General features: G+C 44.5%; 1 protein-coding gene across 1 annotated transcript; it reads left to right on the forward strand.

Moving 5' to 3' along the window:
* Positions 1-15,628: 15,628 nt before the first annotated feature.
* Positions 15,629-16,582, forward strand: LOC115643640 (olfactory receptor 52M1-like). The gene has a single exon (XM_030547639.1). The coding sequence runs from the start codon at positions 15,635-15,637 to the stop codon at positions 16,580-16,582; it is 948 nt and encodes a 315-aa protein (XP_030403499.1). The 5' UTR covers positions 15,629-15,634.
* The last annotated feature ends 5,422 nt before the right edge of the window (positions 16,583-22,004 follow it).

A 22,004-nucleotide genomic window follows, 5' to 3' on the forward strand; every position in this document is an offset into this window, starting at 1 on the left:
GGTTCCCTAGGGAGGTGGTGAAATCTCCTTCCTTAGCTGTTTTTAAGATCACTCTTGACAAAGCCCTGGCTGGGATGATTTAGCTGGGGATTGGTCCTGCTTTGAGCAGGGGGTTGGACTAGATGACCTCCTGAGGTCCCTTCCAACCCTGAGATTCTATGATGCTATGATTCTAAAGACACAGTCCATTTCCACAAGCGTGCCAGGAACAAATTCCTGAAAAACTGGAACCTAGATTGGGGTACCCTCTTTCCCCTCAGCCCCCTCACCAAGTGGTCAATGTTAACCGTGAGACAAGAGGCTACTTAGATTATGGAAAACTCTAGGGTTTTTTTGGCAAAAGCACTGTATCTAATTCCTACATAAAAGAAGGAAAATTAATCAAATGTGAGACCCCCCTCTCATTTCTAATACTAACATGTCCTTAAATCCTGAGGCAAGTCACTTAAAGGACACCAGTTAGGTATAAAATTGTAATGTATATTCTTTCTTTGTTACTAACTCTGTGGAGAGAGGGACCCTGTCAGAACTCCTGGGTTCTGTCTCAGCTCTGGAAGGGGAGTGGGTTCTGGCAAGAGGCAGATAAATCTGCTGCCTATTAATTTCATTGGATGGCCACTAGTTCTTCTGTTCCTTGAAGGAGTAAATAACATTTCCTTACTCATGTTTTCCACACCATGCATGATTTTACAGACCTCATATCTAAACTTTGTTATCTCTTTTCCATGCTGAAATGTCCCACACTTTCTAATCTCTCCTCATATGAACAGTGTTCCATACCCCTAATCATTTCTCTTGCCTTTCACTGTGTCTTTTCCAATGCCCCAGAAGAGGGATCAGATAGAGGAAATGTTTTTCAGCCCTTCAAAACCAGAGAGACTGGACAAGTCAGGAGAAGCTGGGGCAGGAGAGAGGCACAAGGGTGGCAGAGGGGACTCAGGTTGCAGGGCTATGGCTGCAGCAGAAAGACAGATTCCAGATGCAGGAAAAGCCGTGAGTTGCAGGAGGGACAAAGTATGCTCCAGTGATGTGTGGATGATGTAATGGCTATTGGAAAACATAATCCCAACTATACATATAAAATGATGGGGTCTAAATTAGCTGTTACCACTCAAGAAAGAGATGCTGGAGTAATTGTGGATAGTTCTCTGAAAACATCCACTCAATGTGCAGCAGGGAATCAGTTAGAAAGGGAAAGATAATAAGACTGAAAATATCAGATTGCCTCTATATAAATCCATCGTACGCCCACACCTAAAATCCTACTTGCAGATCTGGTCTTCCCATATCAAGAAGATATATTGCATTAGGTTACTTTTAGTTTTTGTGTTATGAGAAGGAGTAAATAACTTTTCCTTTAATTTTTCCACACCATTCATGATTTTACAGAATTTCTCTCATATCCCCCCTGAGTTATCCCTTTTCCAAACTACAATGTCCCAGTCTTTTCAATCTCTCCTCATATGGAAGCTGTTCCATACCCCTAATAATTTCTGTTGCCCTTTTCTGTACCTTTTCCAAATCCAATATATCTTTTTGGAGATGGGGCGATCAGATGTGCACACAGTATTCAAAACGTGGATATATCATGGATTGATAGAAACATTTGTGATATGTTCTGTCTTATTATCTATCCCTTTCCTAATGGTTCCCATCATTCTCTTAGCTTTTTTGACTGCCTCTGTACATTGAGCAGATGTTTTCAGAGAACTATCCACAGTGACTCCAAGATCTCTTTCTTAATGGGTAACAGCTAATTTCAACCCTATCATTTGATACATCTAGCTGGGATTATATTTAGCCATGCGCATTACTTTGCATTTCTCAACACTGAATTTCATCTGCCAACCAGTTGACCTGTCCCCCCAGTTTTGTGAGATCTCTTTTCACTCTTCAGAGTCTTCTTTGATCTGAACAATCTTGATTCATTTTATATCATCTGCAAATTTATTCACCTCACTGTTTACCCCTTTATCCTGTTCATTTATGAATATGCTAAATAGCACTGGCCCAGTACAGACCCCTGGGGGACACCACTATTTCCTTCTCTCCATTTCACCCTTTATTCCTACCTTTTGTTTCCTTTCTTTTAATGGGAATGCTTGGTAACACTTTCAGGATCATATAATAAGCTTGAACTTAATTTAAGGACGAGCCTTTTGTTATCATAATCACCCTGCCTCTGTTTATAAACAAACTCCCTGCCCCAAAGGCAGAAACTGGGAGAAGCACAGAACTCACCACATATCACACTCGATCTGTGTTGCAGTAACAGCTCCATCTGGGGCCAGGACTTGTCCTGTGAGTAGCCGCAGGGATGGGGCTGCTATTCCATCAACTTCAGTGGCAACTGTGGGTGTAGCCATGGGTTTAAAAGAGAACTGGGGGGTTTAAAAGGGAACTGGATAAATTCATGGTGGCTAAGTCCATAAATGGCTATTAGCAAGGATGGGTAAGGAACGGTGTCCCTAGCCTCTGTTCATCAGAGGGTGGAGATGGATGGCAGGAGAGAGATCACTTGATCATTGCCTGTTAGTCACGCCCTCTGGGGTACCTGGCATTGGCCACTGTCGGTAGACGGATACTGGGCTGGATGGACCTTTGGTCTGACCGGTACGGCCGTTCTTATAATTCTTATGTTCTCAATGGGAATCGCTCCAGCTAAGAGCTGATCTGGCTGGGCAAGAAACTGTACACATTACTCTGGTTATTCATCCAGGTAAAACAAAGTCCCTGGCCATTACCGTCATTAAGCAATCTTCAATTTCAACCTTTAACCGGATTGCTATTAACTTGTCCAGAGGGATGGCTGAACAGATGGCAGCTTCATAGACAGAGCTGGAGGCATCTCGAAAGATGTGGCACTTGGAGAGCAGCAGCTGCTGCCCTGTTCCCTTCCGCAGCCTTTGTGGGGATGTCATGGCATCAGGGTGGCTGCAAAGCTGCAAGTCTGTAGAGCAATGGGTACCCCGGCTCCAGTAGATGGAAGTGAAATGTGGGGGCCGAGGAATTCTGAGCACGCTGGCCTGACATTTTCAATGCTCCTGGTGTCCAGCAGCTGTGGATTAGGAGAGAGGATACATTGAACCCACAACAGTCTCCATCGGCTGCGTCAGTTTTGGCAGCTTCCTTTCTGTGGACACATTACTAGAGCAAATGAGCAGCAAATTGTGAAGTGGGCCTACCAAGGAATGCCACTAAATGGCCAGCAATCACACGCACATCAAAAGCTTTGGTGGCACAAGACAGTCACTGCGTGACTATGCAACCAGACCCCTTTAAGCACCTTCCTGGAGACTGATCAGGCCAGCACTCCATTTGCAAGGAGCCTACATTCCTTTGGGATTTGCCATGAAGAAGATGTTGATGACTGGCAGGACGAATGGCTCCCCAGAAACTGTGGTAAAAGGGCTGTTAATCCAGTACTGTGTGTGAGGCTGAGGTCTGAGAAACAGAAATTGCAGGTGACTGTCACTGAACAAGGAAACTTAGAGGGACATTTTCAGGGGATCATCTATTGCGCATGTGATGGGTAGCTGGGAAAACACTCTTTCATTTCCTTGGCTCTGTAATTTGGCTTGCTTTCATTCTGGTGGTACTTAACAGAATGCAGTCTTTTTCAGGGCATTGATGTATGTCTTAAATGAAAATAGAACATTATATCCCAGAGATCTCTACTTTGATAGACATATTGCTGTGACAATCTGTACCCCAAGGCAACACCCTGGCACCCCCATAGTCATCACTGTTATATTACAGTGGAAACCCGCTATAACGCACCCTGCAGTAATGGAAAACAGGTCGAGTCTGGCCCCGGTGGCAGCCCTTGTCCTTCCCTCCCTGGTGACCGACGACTTTCAATTCACCTGAGGCAGGAGCGGTGCGGAGCCCTCCCGGCAGGTGGTGCGGTAGGAGAGGCTGAGTGGCGAGTGTCCCTGGCAGCCTCCCTTCTTTCTTTCTCCCCCCTGCTTCCTCCATCCCGCTAGCCGGGGCGCGCACTCTGCTGCCCAGGGCATGTCTGCAGTGCGGAGAGTCCCGCTAGCCAGAGTGCAGCCGCCGCCTACCCAGAGGCTCACCAGTGTGACCAGAGGATGCAGCTACAAGCCGCCAAGTAAGTGCCACCAAACGTTTGTGCCCTAGTTTTTTTTTTGCTTCACCGCTCCGGCAGCCCCATTTTTTTTTTCTCGCCATCCTGCTCCTCCTGCCTTGGACAAACCTTCCTTAATGGTTGTAAGTTGAAACTGGAAGTTGAACATAAGTACAGAGGAATCCGCTATAATATGACCCCCATTTACCACCATCACATTTGTTGGACCCCAATTATCGCATTATAGCGGGTTCCACTGTATTTCAACAAATCTTGTACAAAATATGTCTCGTGAGGTGTCCAACGGACTTTTCTGGGGAGATTCTCGCCAAGATACGGGTTATGGCTCCTGCTATGACCCATCAAAACATGCAAGGGCATGTGACTAGCTCCTATGACTCTGGACTCCATCTTGTGTCTGTACTTTTCCACTCACTGTGCTGGTGACTTTTGCTTGGAAAAATGAAGCTCCCTCTACCTGGCAGAAGCTATAAAATGCAGAAGCAACATTATCACTTGGCCGAATTCCCCAACAATTCAACACGAAAGACGTTAGAACCTGGGAATGAACTGTGGATGTGGTCCCAGGCTGATGGGATTTCTAGCCTGTGCGTGGAAGATTGGTGGATTTTTTGTACCATCGGGGTGACACACTGTTTGAGTCAAAGCCTGTCTAGTGTATAGAACTTAGTTTGTGGTTTTGTTTATTTCTCAGATTTCAACTTTGTTCTTAAGTATCACAGAAGTAGCCGTGTTAGTCTGGATCTGTAAAAAGCGACAAAGAGTCCTGTGGCACCTTACAGACTAACAGATGTATTGGAGCATAAGCTTTTGTGGGTGAATACCCACTTTGTCAGACGTGCGCCTCAAAGGTTATGCTCCAATACGTCTGTTAGTCTATAAGGTGCCACAGGACTCTTTGCAACTTTGTAACCGTGCTTTGGGCTTTATTTGGAGGAATGAAGGAATGAAGTTCCCTCCACATGGCAGAAACTGATAAAAGTGTAAGTGACATCACCACTTGGCCTTACTCCCCACATCTGAATACCTAACAACATGGCTAGAGGAAGAAACTTTGACTAAGGAGATGGACCCAGGATGCAAAGTGGAATTCCCAGCCTCTGGGTGAAGACTGGTGAACTGTTTGTACCATCAGGTTGAGACACTGTTTGAGCCCAGTCCTGTCTAGGATATAGATCTCAGTTTATGATTTTGTTTTATTTCTTGGGTAATCTACTTTGGTCTGTGCACTTATTACTAATAATAACTTAAAATCTATATTTCTGTACTTAATAAAACTGTATATATATATATATATATATATATATATATATATATATATATATATATATATATATATATATATATATATATATATATATATAAAAAACCTAAAACAAGGTGTTGTAAACAGGGAAGTCTGCTCAGGAACAGGGGCTGGTCCACAGCTTGTTCTGAGTCAGACTTGCACTGCTGTAGAGTGGGGATGAGACAAAGAGGTTGCCAGTTCGTTATTTTCGGTTTGCGTATTTCAGTAAAGGGAGGGCACTAGAGAAAAGCAGCACAGTCAGTGAAAACAGTGAAACAATTGTGAAGTTGGAGCTATTCAGATTGCAGGCAGTAGAAAAAAGGAAAAGAACATAGGGGAATTTTGGAGCTGACGCAGGCAAAGGCTGCCAGAGAGGAGGCTGAACACGGAAGGGCTATGGGACTAACACATTGAGAAACAGAGAAGAAACAGGGAGAGTGGAAACACCAACTGGATTTGCTGATAAAGCAGAACCAGAATCGCTTCACTCCACTGATTTGCACCTCTACAAAAATCCACAAATGGGAACAGAGACCCTGAGTACAGAAGCTCCTCAGTCACCTGTCACTTATCATACTGGGTTTCTAAAATTAGCCTCTACACAACCACAAATGAAGCACATCGAGGCTGCTATCATTAATTGCAGGGAACACTTTGGTGGGAAGACACAGGGCAGAAGTGTCTGTGGTTAGCAGGGTATAGAGCAAGAAGGTGACGTGTTGCCAGGACATATTGCAGAGCTTTCATTAGAAGAAGTCAAAAATCCTTGTGCCTTTGCCCGAAATGCACATAAAAACTGAGTGTTTCAAAGCTTATTATCGGTGTGGGTTTTGGAGGATAACCCTACTGATATGCTAACCCCCAGGTACTTTTCCGCAGAAATGCTGCAATACCACTCGATCCACAGTATGTAGCAGTGCATAGGTGTCAAGGTTCCTTCCCCACTCTGAACTTTAGGGTACAGATGTGGGGACCTGCATGAACACTTCTAAGCTTAATTACTAGCTTAGATTTGGTACCACTGCCACCATCCAGAATTTCAATGTCTGGATCACTCCCTGTCCCCCCAAAACCTTCCCCTCCCTGGGTAGCCATGAGAGACTCCTTCACCAATTCCCTGGTGAGTCCAGATAAAATCCCTTGGATCTTAAAACAAAGAGAAATTAACCATCCCTCCTCCTTTCTCCCACCAGTCTCTGGTGAGTCCAGATCCAATCCCCTTGGATCTAAAAACAAGGAAAAATCATTCAGGTATTAAGGAAAAAGGCTTTTAATTAAAGAAAAGAAAGGTAAAAGAAAACCCTCTGGGAGAGATTACCATACCAGCTACTCTCACAGACAACAGATTTAAAACACAGAGGATGTCCCCTGGGCACAATTTTAGTTACACATTAAAAAAATAATACCCAAATACTCAATTTGATTCTGCCTCTATTTGCATAAGACAGGTTACAAAGAAATAAACATAAATATATTTATTCTTTTCTAAAACTTACTACTCTGATAAGAGGCTGGTTCCTTGATCTTTTTCACTCCGGCTGAAACTGAAACTCCCAACAAAGGAAAAACTTCCCTCCTTCCTTTTGAAACATGTTGTTCCCCCATTGGTCCCTCTGGTCAGGTGTCAGCTAGGCTAGGTGATCTTTTTAACCTTTTACAGGTAAAAGAGGCATTAACCCTTAACCATCTGTCTATGACAACGGGATTCTTCTATCCTAATCACAGGTCTCTGCACTTGTCCTTGTTGAATCTCATCAGATTTCTTCTGTCCCAATCCTCCAATTAGTCTAGGTCAGTCTGGATCCTATCTCTACCACCCAGCATATCTACCTCCCTAGCTGCTCTAAGACAGGATATGGATCCAACTGAATAAATGGTTGTCTGTGAAAATGCTAATAACCCACCTGATAGAGAGGAGAAGGAGATTCTCTGGGCTGGTAAGACAAAGAAAGCAGCTGTGAAAGTACTGCTGGGAGAAGGCACAACACTTTGCCCAGAGAGCACAGATCACCATCACAACCCTCTAGGAAAAGTGCTTGCAGTGGGGATCACAAGAAAAGCCCAGCTTGGGGGTGGACTTTTTCCATGGGCAGAACTCTGGGTGGGGAAGCAGCTTCATTGATGGCTAGCTAACATGTAAAGTGCCCTTATATCCTTACCTCATCAGAGCGTGGAATAGCAAGTACTCAGTGACTAGCTTGAACTGAGATCCCTCCTGAAGGGAGGACTGAGGGGAAAGGAAACCCAGTAACTCAGAGTATGTTAAGGTTCAGGATGGAGTTAAAAGACCAAATGCATTTTCAACAAACCAAATTGTCCAAGTAAAAGGCGCGGTGCAATAAATATTATTGGAAACGCCTACCTGTAATGAAAGGTTTGACGTTATTGGTAAATGTAATGATGTAATGTTTGTTGCTAGTGGTCAACCTTAAAACAAAGAGTTTGGTATTGATGGTAAATCCTATGAAAAATTATAACATGTATTCTTTTTGGGAAAGGCTTTTGGACATACTAGTTTTGGGATATATAAATTGATTTATATCCATCTAATATTTTATATTTTGAGGCCTAGTATCAATGACATATACTTGACACGAATACACACATTTCAAGTTGGCAACCGAAGCAAGAACTTAAGGTCAAGAACTATGTGTGCAAAAACAATCTTGTTATGTTCCAAGAAAAATACAGAGAATCAGCAGAAAAGGAAACACCAGCTCAAGAGAGAAAAAAATGTGTAAGAATTGGAGGAAATGCATTTCGTCCTGAGGTGACATGTACCCAGTCAATATGGGGATAGTTGAAATTCCCCACTATTGTTGAGTTCTCTTTTTCGATAGCTTCTGTAATCTCCCTCAGCATTTCATCGTCCCTATCACTGTCCTGGTCAGGTGGTCGATAATAGATCCCTATTGTTATATTCTTATTACAGCATGAAATTACTATCCATAGAGGTGCTGTGGAACACGTGGATTCATTTAAGATTTTTACTTCATTTGATTCTATATTTTCTTTCACATACAGCGCCACTGATTCCCCTCCACCCTTCCCCGACCTGTTCTGTCCTTCTGATATATTTTGTACCCTGGAATGATTGTGTCCCATTGATTGTCCTCAATCCACCAGGTTTCTGGATGCCTATTATATCTATATCCTCCTTTATCACGAGGCACACTAGTTCATCCATCTTATTATTTAGACTTCTAGCGTTCGTGTACAAGCACTTGAAAAACTTGTCCCTGTTTATTTGTCTGCCCTTTTCTGAGGTGTCAGATTCTTTTTTATGTGAATGTTTCTTTTCTGATCTGGCCCATAGTTTATCCTCCTCCATCCTCTCCTCCTGACTAAAAACTAGAGAATCTCTATCAATAGACTCTCCTCTAAGAGAAGTCTCTGTCTGATCCGTGTGCTTCTCTGCAGCAGTCGGCTTTCCCCCATCTCTTAGTTTAAAAACTGCTCTGCAACATTTTTAATGTTAAGTGCCAGCAGCCTGGATCCACATCCTTCCTGTGGCTCCAACCCCTCCTCTCTATGTCATTGTCACATCCACGCATTGAGGCTTTGCCTGCCTACCCAGCCCTGTGCGTGGAACTGGAAGCATTACTGAGAATGCCATCACAGAGGTCCTGGACTTCAGTCTCTTTCCTAGCAGCATAATTTTGGCCTCCAGGATGTCTCTCCTACCCTTCCCTATGTCATTGGTACCTACATATACCACGAACACCGACTCCTCCCCAGCACCACATTTGAGTCTTTCTAGATGCCTCGAGAAATCCACAACCTTTGCACCAGGCAGGCAAGTCACCACACAGTTCTCCCAGTCATCACAATCCCAGCTATCTGTTTCTAATATACCAAACATATTATTCTCCATCCCATATCTTAAAAATCTAAATATTGTTTGTTTTTTTTCACTGCTGAAAATGAGCAGGGGTTTCCTTTTCAGCTGCTATCAATGTCGTCCAGGTCTTTTCCCTGACGTATGTTCTAGTTTGGATGTTTCTCTCATCAAACGTCTTAGAAAAAGTTTTTTTTCCCCCACTCTGAGTTCCAGCAACTGGATGAATGGGGACCTCTCTTCAGTATGGACTCCCTATCCAGGCTTTCATTGCATTAAGGAACATTGATGGAAAACCAGTATCTACACTTGTGTTTCCTACTGCTGCCTCTTAAGGCTCCCTCACTACAAAGTGTAGGAATTATTAATGCAGGGAGCACCACAAAATATGGAATTGGATTTAATAAGGTCATTGTTCATAGTTATTTTTTTCTGAATAATGAAAATGTAATTTTACAGTGTGTGAAGAGCGATCAATCTGCTTCTCCTATGAGAACAGTCTCCACTACTGCATGCAGTGTCTCATATTCACATTGTCTCTCCATGCAGGCATTTCTACTGCGACTATCACGCGAGATCCTGGGAACACACAGAAAGTCAAGGGCACATAGGGCACATGCAGAAGACACCCTTATGCATCACAGTTGGACACCATCTCACATACTCCATGTCAGATTCGAACACAACCGACTTCAGCAACCCCTCACCTTCATCCTGCTGGGCATTCCTGGCCTGGAGGTTGCCCATGTCTGGATCTCCATCCCCTTCTGCACCATGTACATCATAGCCATCTTGGGGAACTTTACCATTCTTTTTATTGTGAAGAAGGAGCCGAGCCTCCATGGGCCCATGTTCTATTTCCTCTGCATGCTGACTGTCAGCGACCTGGTCCTGTCCACAGCCACCCTACCCAAACTGCTGAGCATCTTCTTGTTCAATTCCAGAGAGATCAGTTTCAATGCCTGCCTCACCCAGATGTATTTCGTTCACTTCTTCTCAAGGATGGGGTCTGGAATCCTCATGTCCATGGCTTTTGATCGCTACGTGGCCATCTGCCATCCTCTGGGATATTCCACCACCCTGACAAACTCTGTTGTGACCACTATAGGCCTGGCCGTGGTGCTGCGCAGTGGCATACTTGCATTACCCTATCCCTTCCTGGCGAGGCGGTGGCCATATTGCAGAACCAGCATCATCCCTCACTTCCATTGTCGGCATATAGCTGTGGTGAAGCTGGCCTGCACTGACATCAGCATCAGTAGTTACTATGGCCTGTTTGATCTTTTTTCTGTGATCGGAATGGGCATGTTCTTTATCTCAGTGTCCTATATTCAGATCCTCTGGACCATCTTCCGCCTCCCCACAAAGGATGCCCAGCTCAAAACTTTTGGGACCTTCATCTCTCATCTTTGTACCATCTTAGCTTTTTACATCCCACATTTATTCTTCTCTCTCATGTTCTGGTTTGGCCGCAATGTGCCACTGCACTTCCTCGTTCTCACTGCCAGTGTGTGCGAGCTGGTTCCCCCTGTGCTACACTCCATCATTTACGAGGTGAGTACCAAACAGACCTGGGGCAGGCTGCTCCAGCTCTTTACTCATAAAGAGACCTAAATGTTTTCTCCTTGTGATCTGGCTCTCAGATTGAGCTCTGTGCAGAGCTGGCTGGTGCATGGTGCTAAGGCCTCTTCCCTGAATCACTTCCTGGACAGTAAAAGTGAGATTAAACCCTTTCCTGTGCTTTGTCAATGAGATGAACTTGGGAGTCAGTCTGTGTGCACTACTACCACCTTTCTAATTGCTCACAGCTGGATCTCTGAAATTACAATCTTACCCCAAGTCCTTTGTAAAGTCTCATACCTGCTGTGTGTCTTCTCCTCAATGCCCTGCCCATGTCACTTCCTCCTGTCTTCCCTTCCTCTTGACAGCTGCAACCCAGTCATCTTAAAACCAACATGTTTTCACATCTTATGGGGGGCTGGTTAGTGTTAACATATCAATGTTTATTCTTACACTGTTATTAACTCTGTGGAGACAGAGAGATCTCATAAAGAATCCTGGAATCTATCTCATCTCTCGGAGGTGAGTGGGGTATAGTGTGTTAGAGCAGAAAGGGCTGTTTTGCAGGAGTGGAGGAAACTAGGAGGTAGGACATCCTGGTCTACCAGTGGACTTGCAACTTCTGTGACAAGACTTTCAGTTGGTCAGCAATTGCAAGGCCGACTGTCGATTCCCTGCCCACAAGGATCCACCTCAGCCCTCAGAATGAAGCCAACCATCGTTTCAACATTGAACACCAGAGGCTCCAAGGTGGGTCTCCACACTTCCCAGATGCTCTCCTTCCTTTGTGATGTAGGGTACTTTGTGGTTTGCCTGAAGGAAACCCACATGGATCCAGCCACTGAGATTAGTTGGCGGCAAGAGTGGGGGTCTGGGTATAAGGTAGACACCTCAGCGCTGAGATGGTCACCCTGTTTTCCCCAACCTAGAGCCTGAGATGCTGGGAGTTGAAGAGGTGATACCAAGTTGCCTGCTGCACCGCCAGGCCAGTGTGGAGGGGCTGACTTTGACTCTGTTCAATGTCTACTTCTAGACATTGAGTTCTAGACGCCAAATAGGAATTATGTTTGCAATTACCTTTTCTCAATGTTATATGTTCAGACTTTCAGTTTAACTAAATGTTCCCTTGTCCATGCTATGAGACACATTGAATATAAATGCCTGATCTACTTTCTTTATCAATAGATCCATAGGGTTTACGGTCAGAAGGGACCATTTGATCATCAAGTCTGACCTCCTGTAAAGTAGAGGACCATTAAATTTCATTCAGTTACCTCCGTATTAAGCCAAAAGACGTGTGCGTGACTAAGGCCGGGTCTGCACTAGGATTTCACATCATAGAATGAAAAAGCCATAGAGTTATAAGGGAACACAAAGGACAGCTAGTCTATCCCCGGACAAGATACAGGATTGGTTTTGTGTTAGTCATCTAAGACTGTTGGCCATTCACACAACTTTGGAAAACCTCCACAGAGGGAGCTTCCATGACTTCTCTAGGAGTCTGTTCCATTGGCCTCCTGTACTTAAAGTTAAGAAGATTTTCCTGAAATTTAATTTAAAATCTACTATGCTGGAATTTTAACCCATTGCCTCTTGTCCTGCCCCTCTGTGGTAAGACAGAATAACTTTCCTCCACTTTTTTATGGCAGCCTTTCAAGTGTTTAAATACATTTAAAATGTCCCCCATTAATCTCCTCTTTTCTAAGTAAACATATTGGTTTCTTTGGTTTGCTCATACAGTTTGCATTCCATCCCTTGCATAACATTTATTATTTGTTATTTGCCTATGGATCCTTTCCTGGTTCTCTACATCCTTTCTGTTAATTGATGTGCAAATGTGGACACATTACTCCAATTGAGACCTAGGCACACCGAGTAGAGGAATACTATGTCGTACCGTCACTTGCATGTTATATTTCTCCTAATATAACTGAATATTGCATTTGCCTTTTTTGAAACATTTTTCCTAGTGTCCAACCTAAACCTCCCTTGCTGCAATTTAAGTCCACTGCTTCTTGTCTTCTCTCAGAGGTTAAGGTGAACACTTTTTCTCCCTCTTTGTAAAAACTTTTCTAGCTATTTGAAAACTGTTATCATTCCCCCCCTCAGTCTTCTCCTTTTTAGACTAAACATTCTTCCTTCATAGGTCATGTTTTCAAGATCAATAATCATCCTTTTCTCCAATTTTTCCAGATCATTTTGAATGTTTATCTGATTCTCAAAGACTTCCAACCCCTCCCAACTTTTATTAGCTACAAACATAAGTGCACTCTCTACGCCATGGTCTTAATCGTTAATGATGACATTGAAAAGAACCGGACCCAAAACTGATCCCTGCGGAACCCCACTTGTTATGCCATGCCAGCATCACTGTGAGCCATTGATAACTACTCTCTGGGGGCAGTTATCCAGCCAGTTATGCACCCACCTTATAGTAGCTCAACCTAGGTTGTATTTCTCTAGTTTCCTAATGAGAAGTTTATGCGAGATTGTATCGAAAGCTGTACTAATGTCTAAATATACCTCATCTACTGCTTCCCCACATCCACAGGGCTTGTTACCCTGTCAAAGAAAGCTATGAGGTTGGTGTGACATGTTTTGTTCTTGATGAATCCATGCTGACTGTCACTTATCACTTCATTATCTTCTAGACGTTTGCAAATTGATTCCTTAATAAATAGCTACATTATCTTACCTGGTACAGAAGTTAAGCTGACTGGTCTGTAATTGCATGGGTTTCCCTCTTTATAGACAAGCACTATATGTGCTCTTTTCCAATCTTCTGGAGTCTCCCCTGACTCCCACGACTTTTCAAAGATAATCGTTAATGGCTCAGATCCTTCCTCAGTCAGTTCCTTCAAAGTATTCTAGGATGCGTTTCATTCCACTCTCGTGAATTGAAGACATCTAACTTGTCCAAGTAACTTTTAACTTTTTTGTTCTCTATTTTAGCGTCTGAACCTACCCCGTTTTCACTGGCATTCTCTATGTTGGGTGCCCAAACACCACTAACTGCCTTGGTGAAAACTGAAACAAATAAGTCATTAAACACCTCTGCCATGTCCACATTTCTTGTTATTGTTTTTCTCCCTTCATTTAGTATCGGACCTACCCTGTCTTTGGTCTTTCGCTTGCTCCTAAGGTGCTTGTAGAATGTTTTCTTGTTGCCCTTTTGTCTCTAGTTATTTTGATCTTTTGTGCTTTTGGCTTTTCTAATTTTGCCCCTGCATACATGTGTTATTTGCTAAAATTTCTCCTTTATAATGTGACCTTGTTTCCACTTTTGTAGGATCCTTTTTTGATTTTTAGATCATTCAAGATCTCCTGGTTAAGTCATTGTGGTCTCTTGCCATACATCCTATGTTTCCTATGCAGAGGGATAGTTTACTCTTGTGCCCTTAATAATGTCCCTCTGAAAAAATACCTGTCTTCTATTGTGTTTCCCCTTAGACTTGCTTCCAATGAGATCTTACCTACTAACTCCCTGAGTTTGCTCAAGTCTGCCTTCCTGAAATCCATTGTCTTTATTTTGCTATTCTCCCTCCTACCATTCCTTAGATTCATAAACTATCATTTCATGGTCACTTTCCCCCAAGTTGCCTTCCACTTTCAAATTCTCAACCAGTTCCTCCTCATATGTCAAAATCAAGTCTAGAACAGCCTCTCTCCTAGTAGGTTTCTCCAGTTTCTGGAAAAAAAATTCTCTCCTATACATTCCAAGAACTTGTTGGATAATCTGTGTCCTGGTGTAGACAGCATGAGATGAATTCTTCCATCGACCTAGCTACCACCTCTCCGGGATTACCTGTGCTGAGGGGAGAACCCTTCATATGTGTAAACAGTGTCTATATTGAAGCACTATGGCAGCACGGCTGTAGCATTTTAAGTGTAAACAACCCTCCAAGCAGATCTTCCAGGAAAAAAAAAACATCCAGTCTGGATCTGCCAATATCTGCAGCCTCTCCAAGTTTTCAACATCTTTTTTCAAATGTGGACCCCAGAATATTACAAGTATCTCTAGATATTACTGGTTGGGAACTGTTCTCTCTCTGTCCATTTGAATGTAAACTGTTCCATTCTTTATTTTCCTCTCATCTATCATATGCCCCCTTATGTATCGCTTCTCTAAATGAAACCGCCCAAGCCTTTCCAGTCTTTCTACAGATGGCAGCCTCCCCTAGTCTCATACAATTTCTTGGAAATCCCCTTTCTATCTGCTACTGCAAAAGGAGGATGGATAGCTCAGTGGTTTGAGCATTGGCTTGCAAAACCCAGGCTTGTGAGCTCAATCCTTGAGAGGACCATTTAGCGAACTTGGGGTTTAACAACAACAACAACAAAAAAGTCTGGGAATTGGCTCTGCTTTGAGCAGGAGGTTGGACTAGATGATCTCCTGAGGCCTTTTCCAAGCCTGATATTATATGATCCTCTATAGAGAGAGGGTCACCATGACTGAACACATATCCAAAACAGTTTATTCTCCATCCTATTATAAGGCATATCCACCTTAGTGTTTCCTGTTGGTGCCTATTATCATTTCCCACACATGGAGCACCATAAAATATGGAATTTGCATAAGTAGGGTCATTTTTTCATAATTAATTTCTCTGAATAACAAAAATGTCATTTTCAGTGTATGAAGAGTGACCAATCTGTTTGTCCCATGAGAACAGTTTCTGGTAGCACATGCAGTGTCTCATATTAACATTGTCTCTCCATCCAGTCATTTGTACTACGACCATCACCCTAGAGCTTGGGCACATACAGAAAATCAGGGGACATACAGTACATGCAGGAGACACCATTCTGCCTCAAAGTTGGACACCTTCTCCCCTACTCCATGTCAGATACTAACACAACCGACTTCACCAACCCCTCCACCTTCATCCTGCTGGCCATTCCTGGCCTGGAGGCTGCCCATGTCTGGATCTCCATCCCCTTCTGCACCATGTACATCATAGCCATCTTGGGGAACTTTACCATTCTTTTTATTGTGAAGAAGGAGCCAAGCCTCCATAAGCCCATGTACTATTTCCTCTGCATGCTGGCAGCCACTGACCTGGTCCTGTCCACATCCACTCTACCCAAAATGCTGAGCATCTTCTGGTTCAATTCCAGGGAGATCAATTTCAGTGCCTGTCTCATGCAGATGTACTTCATTCACTGCTTCTCAGCAATGGAATCTGGGATCTTTGTGGCCATGGCTTTGGATAGGTATGTAGCCATCTGCGATCCCCTGAGACATTCCACCACCCTGACAAACCCCACGGTGGCCAAAATCAGTCTCACTGTGGTACTACGCAGCAGCATACTCGTACTACCCAATCCCTTCCTGGTGTGGCGGTGCCCCTATTACAGAACCAACATCATCCCCCATACCTACTGCGATCACATAGCTGTGGTCAAGTTGGCCTGTGCTGACATTAGTGCCAGTAATTACTATGGCCTGTCTTTGGTATTCTTCATCACAGGTCTGGATGTGTTTTTTATCGCTGTGTCCTATACTCAAATTCTCAGGGTTATCATAGGCCTTCCCACAAAGGATGCCCGACTCAAGACTTTTGGGACCTGCATCTCCCACCTCTGTGTCATCTTAGCCTTTTACATCCCCAGTCTCTTCTCCATCCTGACACACCGATTTGGCCACAATGTGGCCCCACATTTCCATGTTCTCATTGCCAATATGTACCTCCTGGTGCCCCCCATGCTGAACCCCATCATATACGGGGTGAGGACCAAACAGATACAGAACAGGCTGCTCTGGATCTTTGCTCATAAAGGGACCTAAAGTTTTCTCTTGGTGTTCTGGAGTGCAGAGCCCTCTTTCTTGAATCACTTACTGAAAATAAGAACATATGAACAGCCAAAGTGGGTCAGACCAAAGGTCCATCTAGCCACTATCCTATTTCTAACAACGGCCAATGCCAGGTGCCCTAGACAGAATGAATAGAACAGGAAATAATTAAGTAATCCATTCCCTGCCACTCATCCCCAGCTTCTGGCAAACAGAAGCTAGGGACAATGTCCCTGCCCATCCTGATTAAAAGCCATTGATGGACCTATCTGCCCCATGAATTTATATAGTTCTTGTTTTGAACCCTGTTATAGCCTTGGACTTCACAACATCCTCTGGCAAAGAGTTCCAAAGGTTGATGGTACCGTGTGTGAATAAACACTTCCTTTTGTTTGTTTTAAACCAGCTGCCTATTAATGTCATTTGGTAGCCCATAGTTCTTGTATTATGAGAAGAAGTAAATAGCACTTCCTTATTTAATCTCTCCACACCAATCATGATGTTATAGACCTCAATCATATCCCCCCTTAGTACTATTTCCTCTGCATGCTGGCTGTCACCAGCCTGTTTCTGCCAACATCCATTCTGCCCAAAACACTCAGCATCTTCTGGTTCAATTCCAGGGAGATCGATTTCAGCGCCGTCCTCACCCTGATGTACTTCATTCACTGCTTCTTAGTGATAGAGTCTGGGATCTTTGTGGCCATGGCTGTTGATCGCTACGTGGCCATCTGCCACCCGCTGAGAGATTTCACCATCCTGACAAACCCTGTGGTGGCCAAGATCGGGCTTGCTGTGGTGCTGCGTGGTGCCATGCTCATACTGCCTTCATGCACTGGTATGGCCACAATGTAGCCCTGCGCCTCCATGTTCTCATTGCCAACATGTACCTCCTGCTTTCCCCCATGCTAAACCCCATCATCTATGGGGCGAAGACCGAACAGATCTGGAAATGGCTGCTCCGGCTCTTTACTCATAAAGGGACCTAAAGTTCTCTTGATACTTTGGATCTCGGACCAAACACTGTGCAGAGCTGTTTGCTGACATGGTGCTGGGCCCTCTTCCCTGAATCACTTACTGAACAGTCAAAGAGACATTAAACCCTTTCCTGACCTTACTGTGCTCTGTAAGAGCGACAACCTGGGGAATGTGTCTATGTAGAACTCATTGGGCTGTCACATTTCCAATTATTGCAAACTGGACCCCTAAGAACATAAGAACAGCCATACTAGGGCAGACCAAAGGCCCATCTAGCCCCATATCCTGTCTTTCAACAATGGCTAATCCAAAGTTCCCCAGACGGGATAAATAGAACAGGTAATCCTCAAGGGATCCATCCCGTCACCCATTCCCAGCTTCTGCAAACAGAGGCTAGGGACCCCATCCCTGCTCACCCTGGCCATTGATGGATCTATCCTCCATGAATGTATATAGTTATTTTTGAAGCCTGTTATAGTCTTGGCCTTCACAACATCCTCTGGGAAAGAGTTCCACAGGTTGACTGTGTGAAGAAATGTTTAAAAAAAAAAAAAAAAAAAGGGAACTATCTGCTGCCTCTTTGGTGACCTAGTTCTTCTGCTATGAGAAGGAGTAAATATCACTTCCTTATTTACTTTCTCCACAGCAGTTATGATTTATAGATCTCTGTCATATCCCCCCTTAGTAGTCACTTTTCCAACCTGAACAGTCCCAATATTATTAATGTCTCTTCATACGGCAGCTGTTCCATATCTCTAATCATTTTTGTGGTCCTTTTCTGAACCTTTTCCAATTCCAATATATCTTTTTTGAGATGGGTCAACCGGATCTCTGCACAGTATTCAAGAGGTGGACATACCATGGATTTATACAGAAGCAATATGATATTTTGTGTCTTATCATCGATCCCTTTCCTAATGATTCCCAACATTCTGTTCACTTTTTTAACTGTCGCTTCACACTGAGTGGATGTTTACAGAGAACTAGCCACCATGACCCCTGGGACCCCGTCCCTAACCCTGTCTCTTCTGCCAAAGCCCCACACCCAAATACATCTTCCCTCCAAAATAACCTTAGCTATGTGGTGTTGTGTTCCGTTAATTCAGGGTGGCTGAATGCACATAATGATCAGATTCTGGGTTATACACGCCCCTCAAATCCAGGGCAAAACCACCATTGATCTGACCATTAACGGTGTGACGATGCAGTTCTGGCGGAACCCAACTGAGAGTGCCAATTCAGGACCAATTGCTCAAACAGGGCAGTCACAGCCCTAGGCTGGGGTTTTTCCACCTCTAAGGCAAACCAAACCAGCCAGACAAAAATGATTTCAGTTTCACCCCACTGGCTAACTGCAAGTCACACAAGCAATTTCCTTAGACACTCCAGTCTCCCAGTATCACCACCAGTGCCACCCGTCCTGGGGATGAAAGGTTATGAAAACCAACACCCCAGTAAAAGAAAAAGGTTCTCTCGATCCCAAAGGACCAAGCCCCAGACCCAGGTCAATATACACATCAGATCTTACCCACAAATCACGCTGTTGCCAATCCTTTAGAATCTAAAATCTAAAGGTTTATTCATAAAGGGAAAAAGACATAGATGAGAGCTAGAATTCGTTAAATGGAATCAATTACATACAGTGATGGCAAAGTTCTTAGTTCAGGCTTGTAGCAGCGATGGAGTAAACTGCAGGTTCAAATCAACTCTCTGGAGAACATCCCCAGCTGGGATGGGTCATTCAGTCCTTTGTGCAGAGCTTCAGTTTGTAGCAAAGTCCCTCCAGAGGTAAGAAGCAGGATTGAAGCCAAGATGGAGATGAGGCATTAGCCTTATATAGGCACTTCCAGGTGTAAGAACACTTTGTTCTTACTGTGGAAAATTACAGCAAAATGGAGTTTGGAGTCACATGGGCAAATCCCTGCATACCTTGCTGAGTCACAAGGCATATCTGCCTCCTGTCAATGGGTCAATTGTGTAGCTGATGGTCCTTAATGGGCCATCAAGCAGGCTAAGCAGAGCTAACACCAACTTGTCTGGGGTGTCACCCAGAACTCCAGCACCAATTTGGAATACAGACAGTATACAGTCAATACTTATAACTTCAACTACATAATGATACAGACATACAGACAGCATAATCATAACCAGCAACCCATAACCTGGTCTTAGACACCTTATATGGCCCACTTTACATAAGATTTGGTGCCATTACAGGACCTTGGTTGCAAACCATGTTCTATATGGTCCCAGTTTATATCAATAACGTCACAAACGGGCATTGCTCCTCTGCGTTGAATTAGATGCAGTGAGGCTACTTGTGTGCTGTGATCCGTGGAATTGCAGTCCTTTTTAAATAAGAGGAATTTATTAAAGAAACAGCCAAAGAAAAACCCAAAACAAAATAAAACAAAACAAAAAACAGCCACAGAAACAGGTTTCCACACAGCTCAGTTTTCAGCTTTGTCTTGCTTTTTTACCAGGGACAACACACTACCTGGAACTCTATAGAGAGGACCAACAATGTGCTGCAAGGAACCAAATCAATGCAGCATGTGACTCAAAGGCTCTGATTAAAGCATTTTGGTAGCAGGATATTGAACATATTAAATAATAATCTCCATTTCATGCATGGAGAGGCTGTGTCCAAGGTCACCCAGCAAATCTATGACAGAGCTGGGACTGTTCACTCTCAGCTCACTGGTCTCTGCTGATGCTTTATTTCTAGTTAAGTGGCTGCAGCCCCACTGAAATCAGGAGAGATTCCCCTCACTGGAGAATCCGGTGGAGAGAGGCACCAGGCCTCTGTGATGCTACGTGGACTATACAAGCCCGGTCTAAGAGAGACTAAGCAATGGATGGGCTGTGTTCCTGGCTCAAGACATTTCCCTTCCTGCTACCTCAGTTTCCCCATCTGTAAAAGTGAGATACCTCCTGGGAATAGTGAGCAACAGTTTGTGAAGCACCTATCGACAGTCAACTCTGTGTCCATGTAGTGGGGTGGCTGTCCCACATGTTGATAGTGTGGGCTGTGGAAGGCCAGTGGGCCTGTGCAGACTGACAGCCAATAAGAAAAGGACTTACAGGGGGCCAATCAGAGCCAAGATTGGAGACAGCCAATCAGGGCTCAGCTTGGCCCTATATAAAGGTTGTCCAGGAAAGGCACAGTCAGTCTGTCCTAGCCCAAGGGGAAGGTCTGTCTCCAGGGCTGGGAGACTAGCACCTGGGACAGTGTAGTGATGGCCAGGCTCGAGGAGCCAAAGGGAGCTCTAGCCTGTAGTCTGCGAGGCTGCAGATCCTGAAGGGAAGGGCCTAGCGGGTGCAAGGGGCCATAGGGGAAGCAGCCCAGGGAAGTGGACAGATGAGGGCAACATAAGAACATAAAAATGACCGTACCGGGTCAGATCAAAGGTCCATGTAGCCCAGTATCCTGTCTACCGACAGTGGCCAATGCCAGGTGCCCCAGAGGGAGTGAACCTAACAGGCAATGATCAAGTGATCTCTCTTCTGCCATCCATCTCCACCCTGTGACAAACAGAGGCTAGGGACACCATTCCTTACCCATCCTGGCTAATAGCCATTAATGGACTTAACCACCATGAATTTATCTAGTTCTCTTTTAAATGCTGTTATAGTCCTAGCCTTCACAACCTCCTCAGGTAAGGAAAAAAGGAGGACAGTGAGGCTGCTGCCAGAGGGTCCCTGGGCCAGGACCCAGAGTAGAGGGCAGGCCTGGGTCCCTCCGTTCCCTCCTTTCAGTACACCCAGCCATCGACCATGGGGAGCGGCCATCACAGAGTACACCAGATCCCTTGCTGGAGGGATTAGACTTTGGGGGTGTAGTTGGACATGGTGGCTGGAGTGCAGAAAGGCTGCTTATTGACCCCCCCCCACGGAAGCGGGTGTGGCTGGACTGAGGGGCACAGCCGGAGGGCAGTGGTCCTGAAGAGGACACCGTGAGCTGAAGAGCGACACAGGCTCAAGTGCCAACCAAGGTGAGACAACGGGCGGGACAACACCAGGAGAAGGTGCTCCACTGGACTGAGCTAATTCTCGGAGACAACCAGAAGGAGGCGCTAAGTGGTGAGTCCCAACCCTGTCACAGTCCATGTGTCACTGTGCCTCTGTGGGACACTGCCGAGGTTGCCAAATTCAGGACAAACTGCTGAGAAATAGGGCAGACTCACCCAACACTAGTGGTTATTCTCTCATTACATCACACCAACCCAGCAACAAATATAAACTTCTGTCTGACCACACTGGTTAACCAGAAGCCAAAGTGCAGTCCCCTGAGGTGTCCCAGCCCTTAGCTTACCATTTGGACACTGGACTCCATGATGGATGATGAGAGAAAACCAGTTACAGCACATATAGGGTCCTTCCAATCTCAAGAGCCACTTAGCCAGGTCAATATGACTAAGATTGTACCCAATAATCA

This window comes from Gopherus evgoodei, unplaced genomic scaffold (genome assembly GCF_007399415.2).
Source record: "Gopherus evgoodei ecotype Sinaloan lineage unplaced genomic scaffold, rGopEvg1_v1.p scaffold_65_arrow_ctg1, whole genome shotgun sequence".
Classification (NCBI taxonomy): Eukaryota; Metazoa; Chordata; order Testudines; family Testudinidae; genus Gopherus; species Gopherus evgoodei.

Excerpts from the sequence above, each read along its gene's own strand:
- LOC115643640 (XM_030547639.1), top strand. The coding sequence starts at position 15,635 with ATGTCAGATACTAACACAACCGACTTCACCAACCCCTCCACCTTCATC.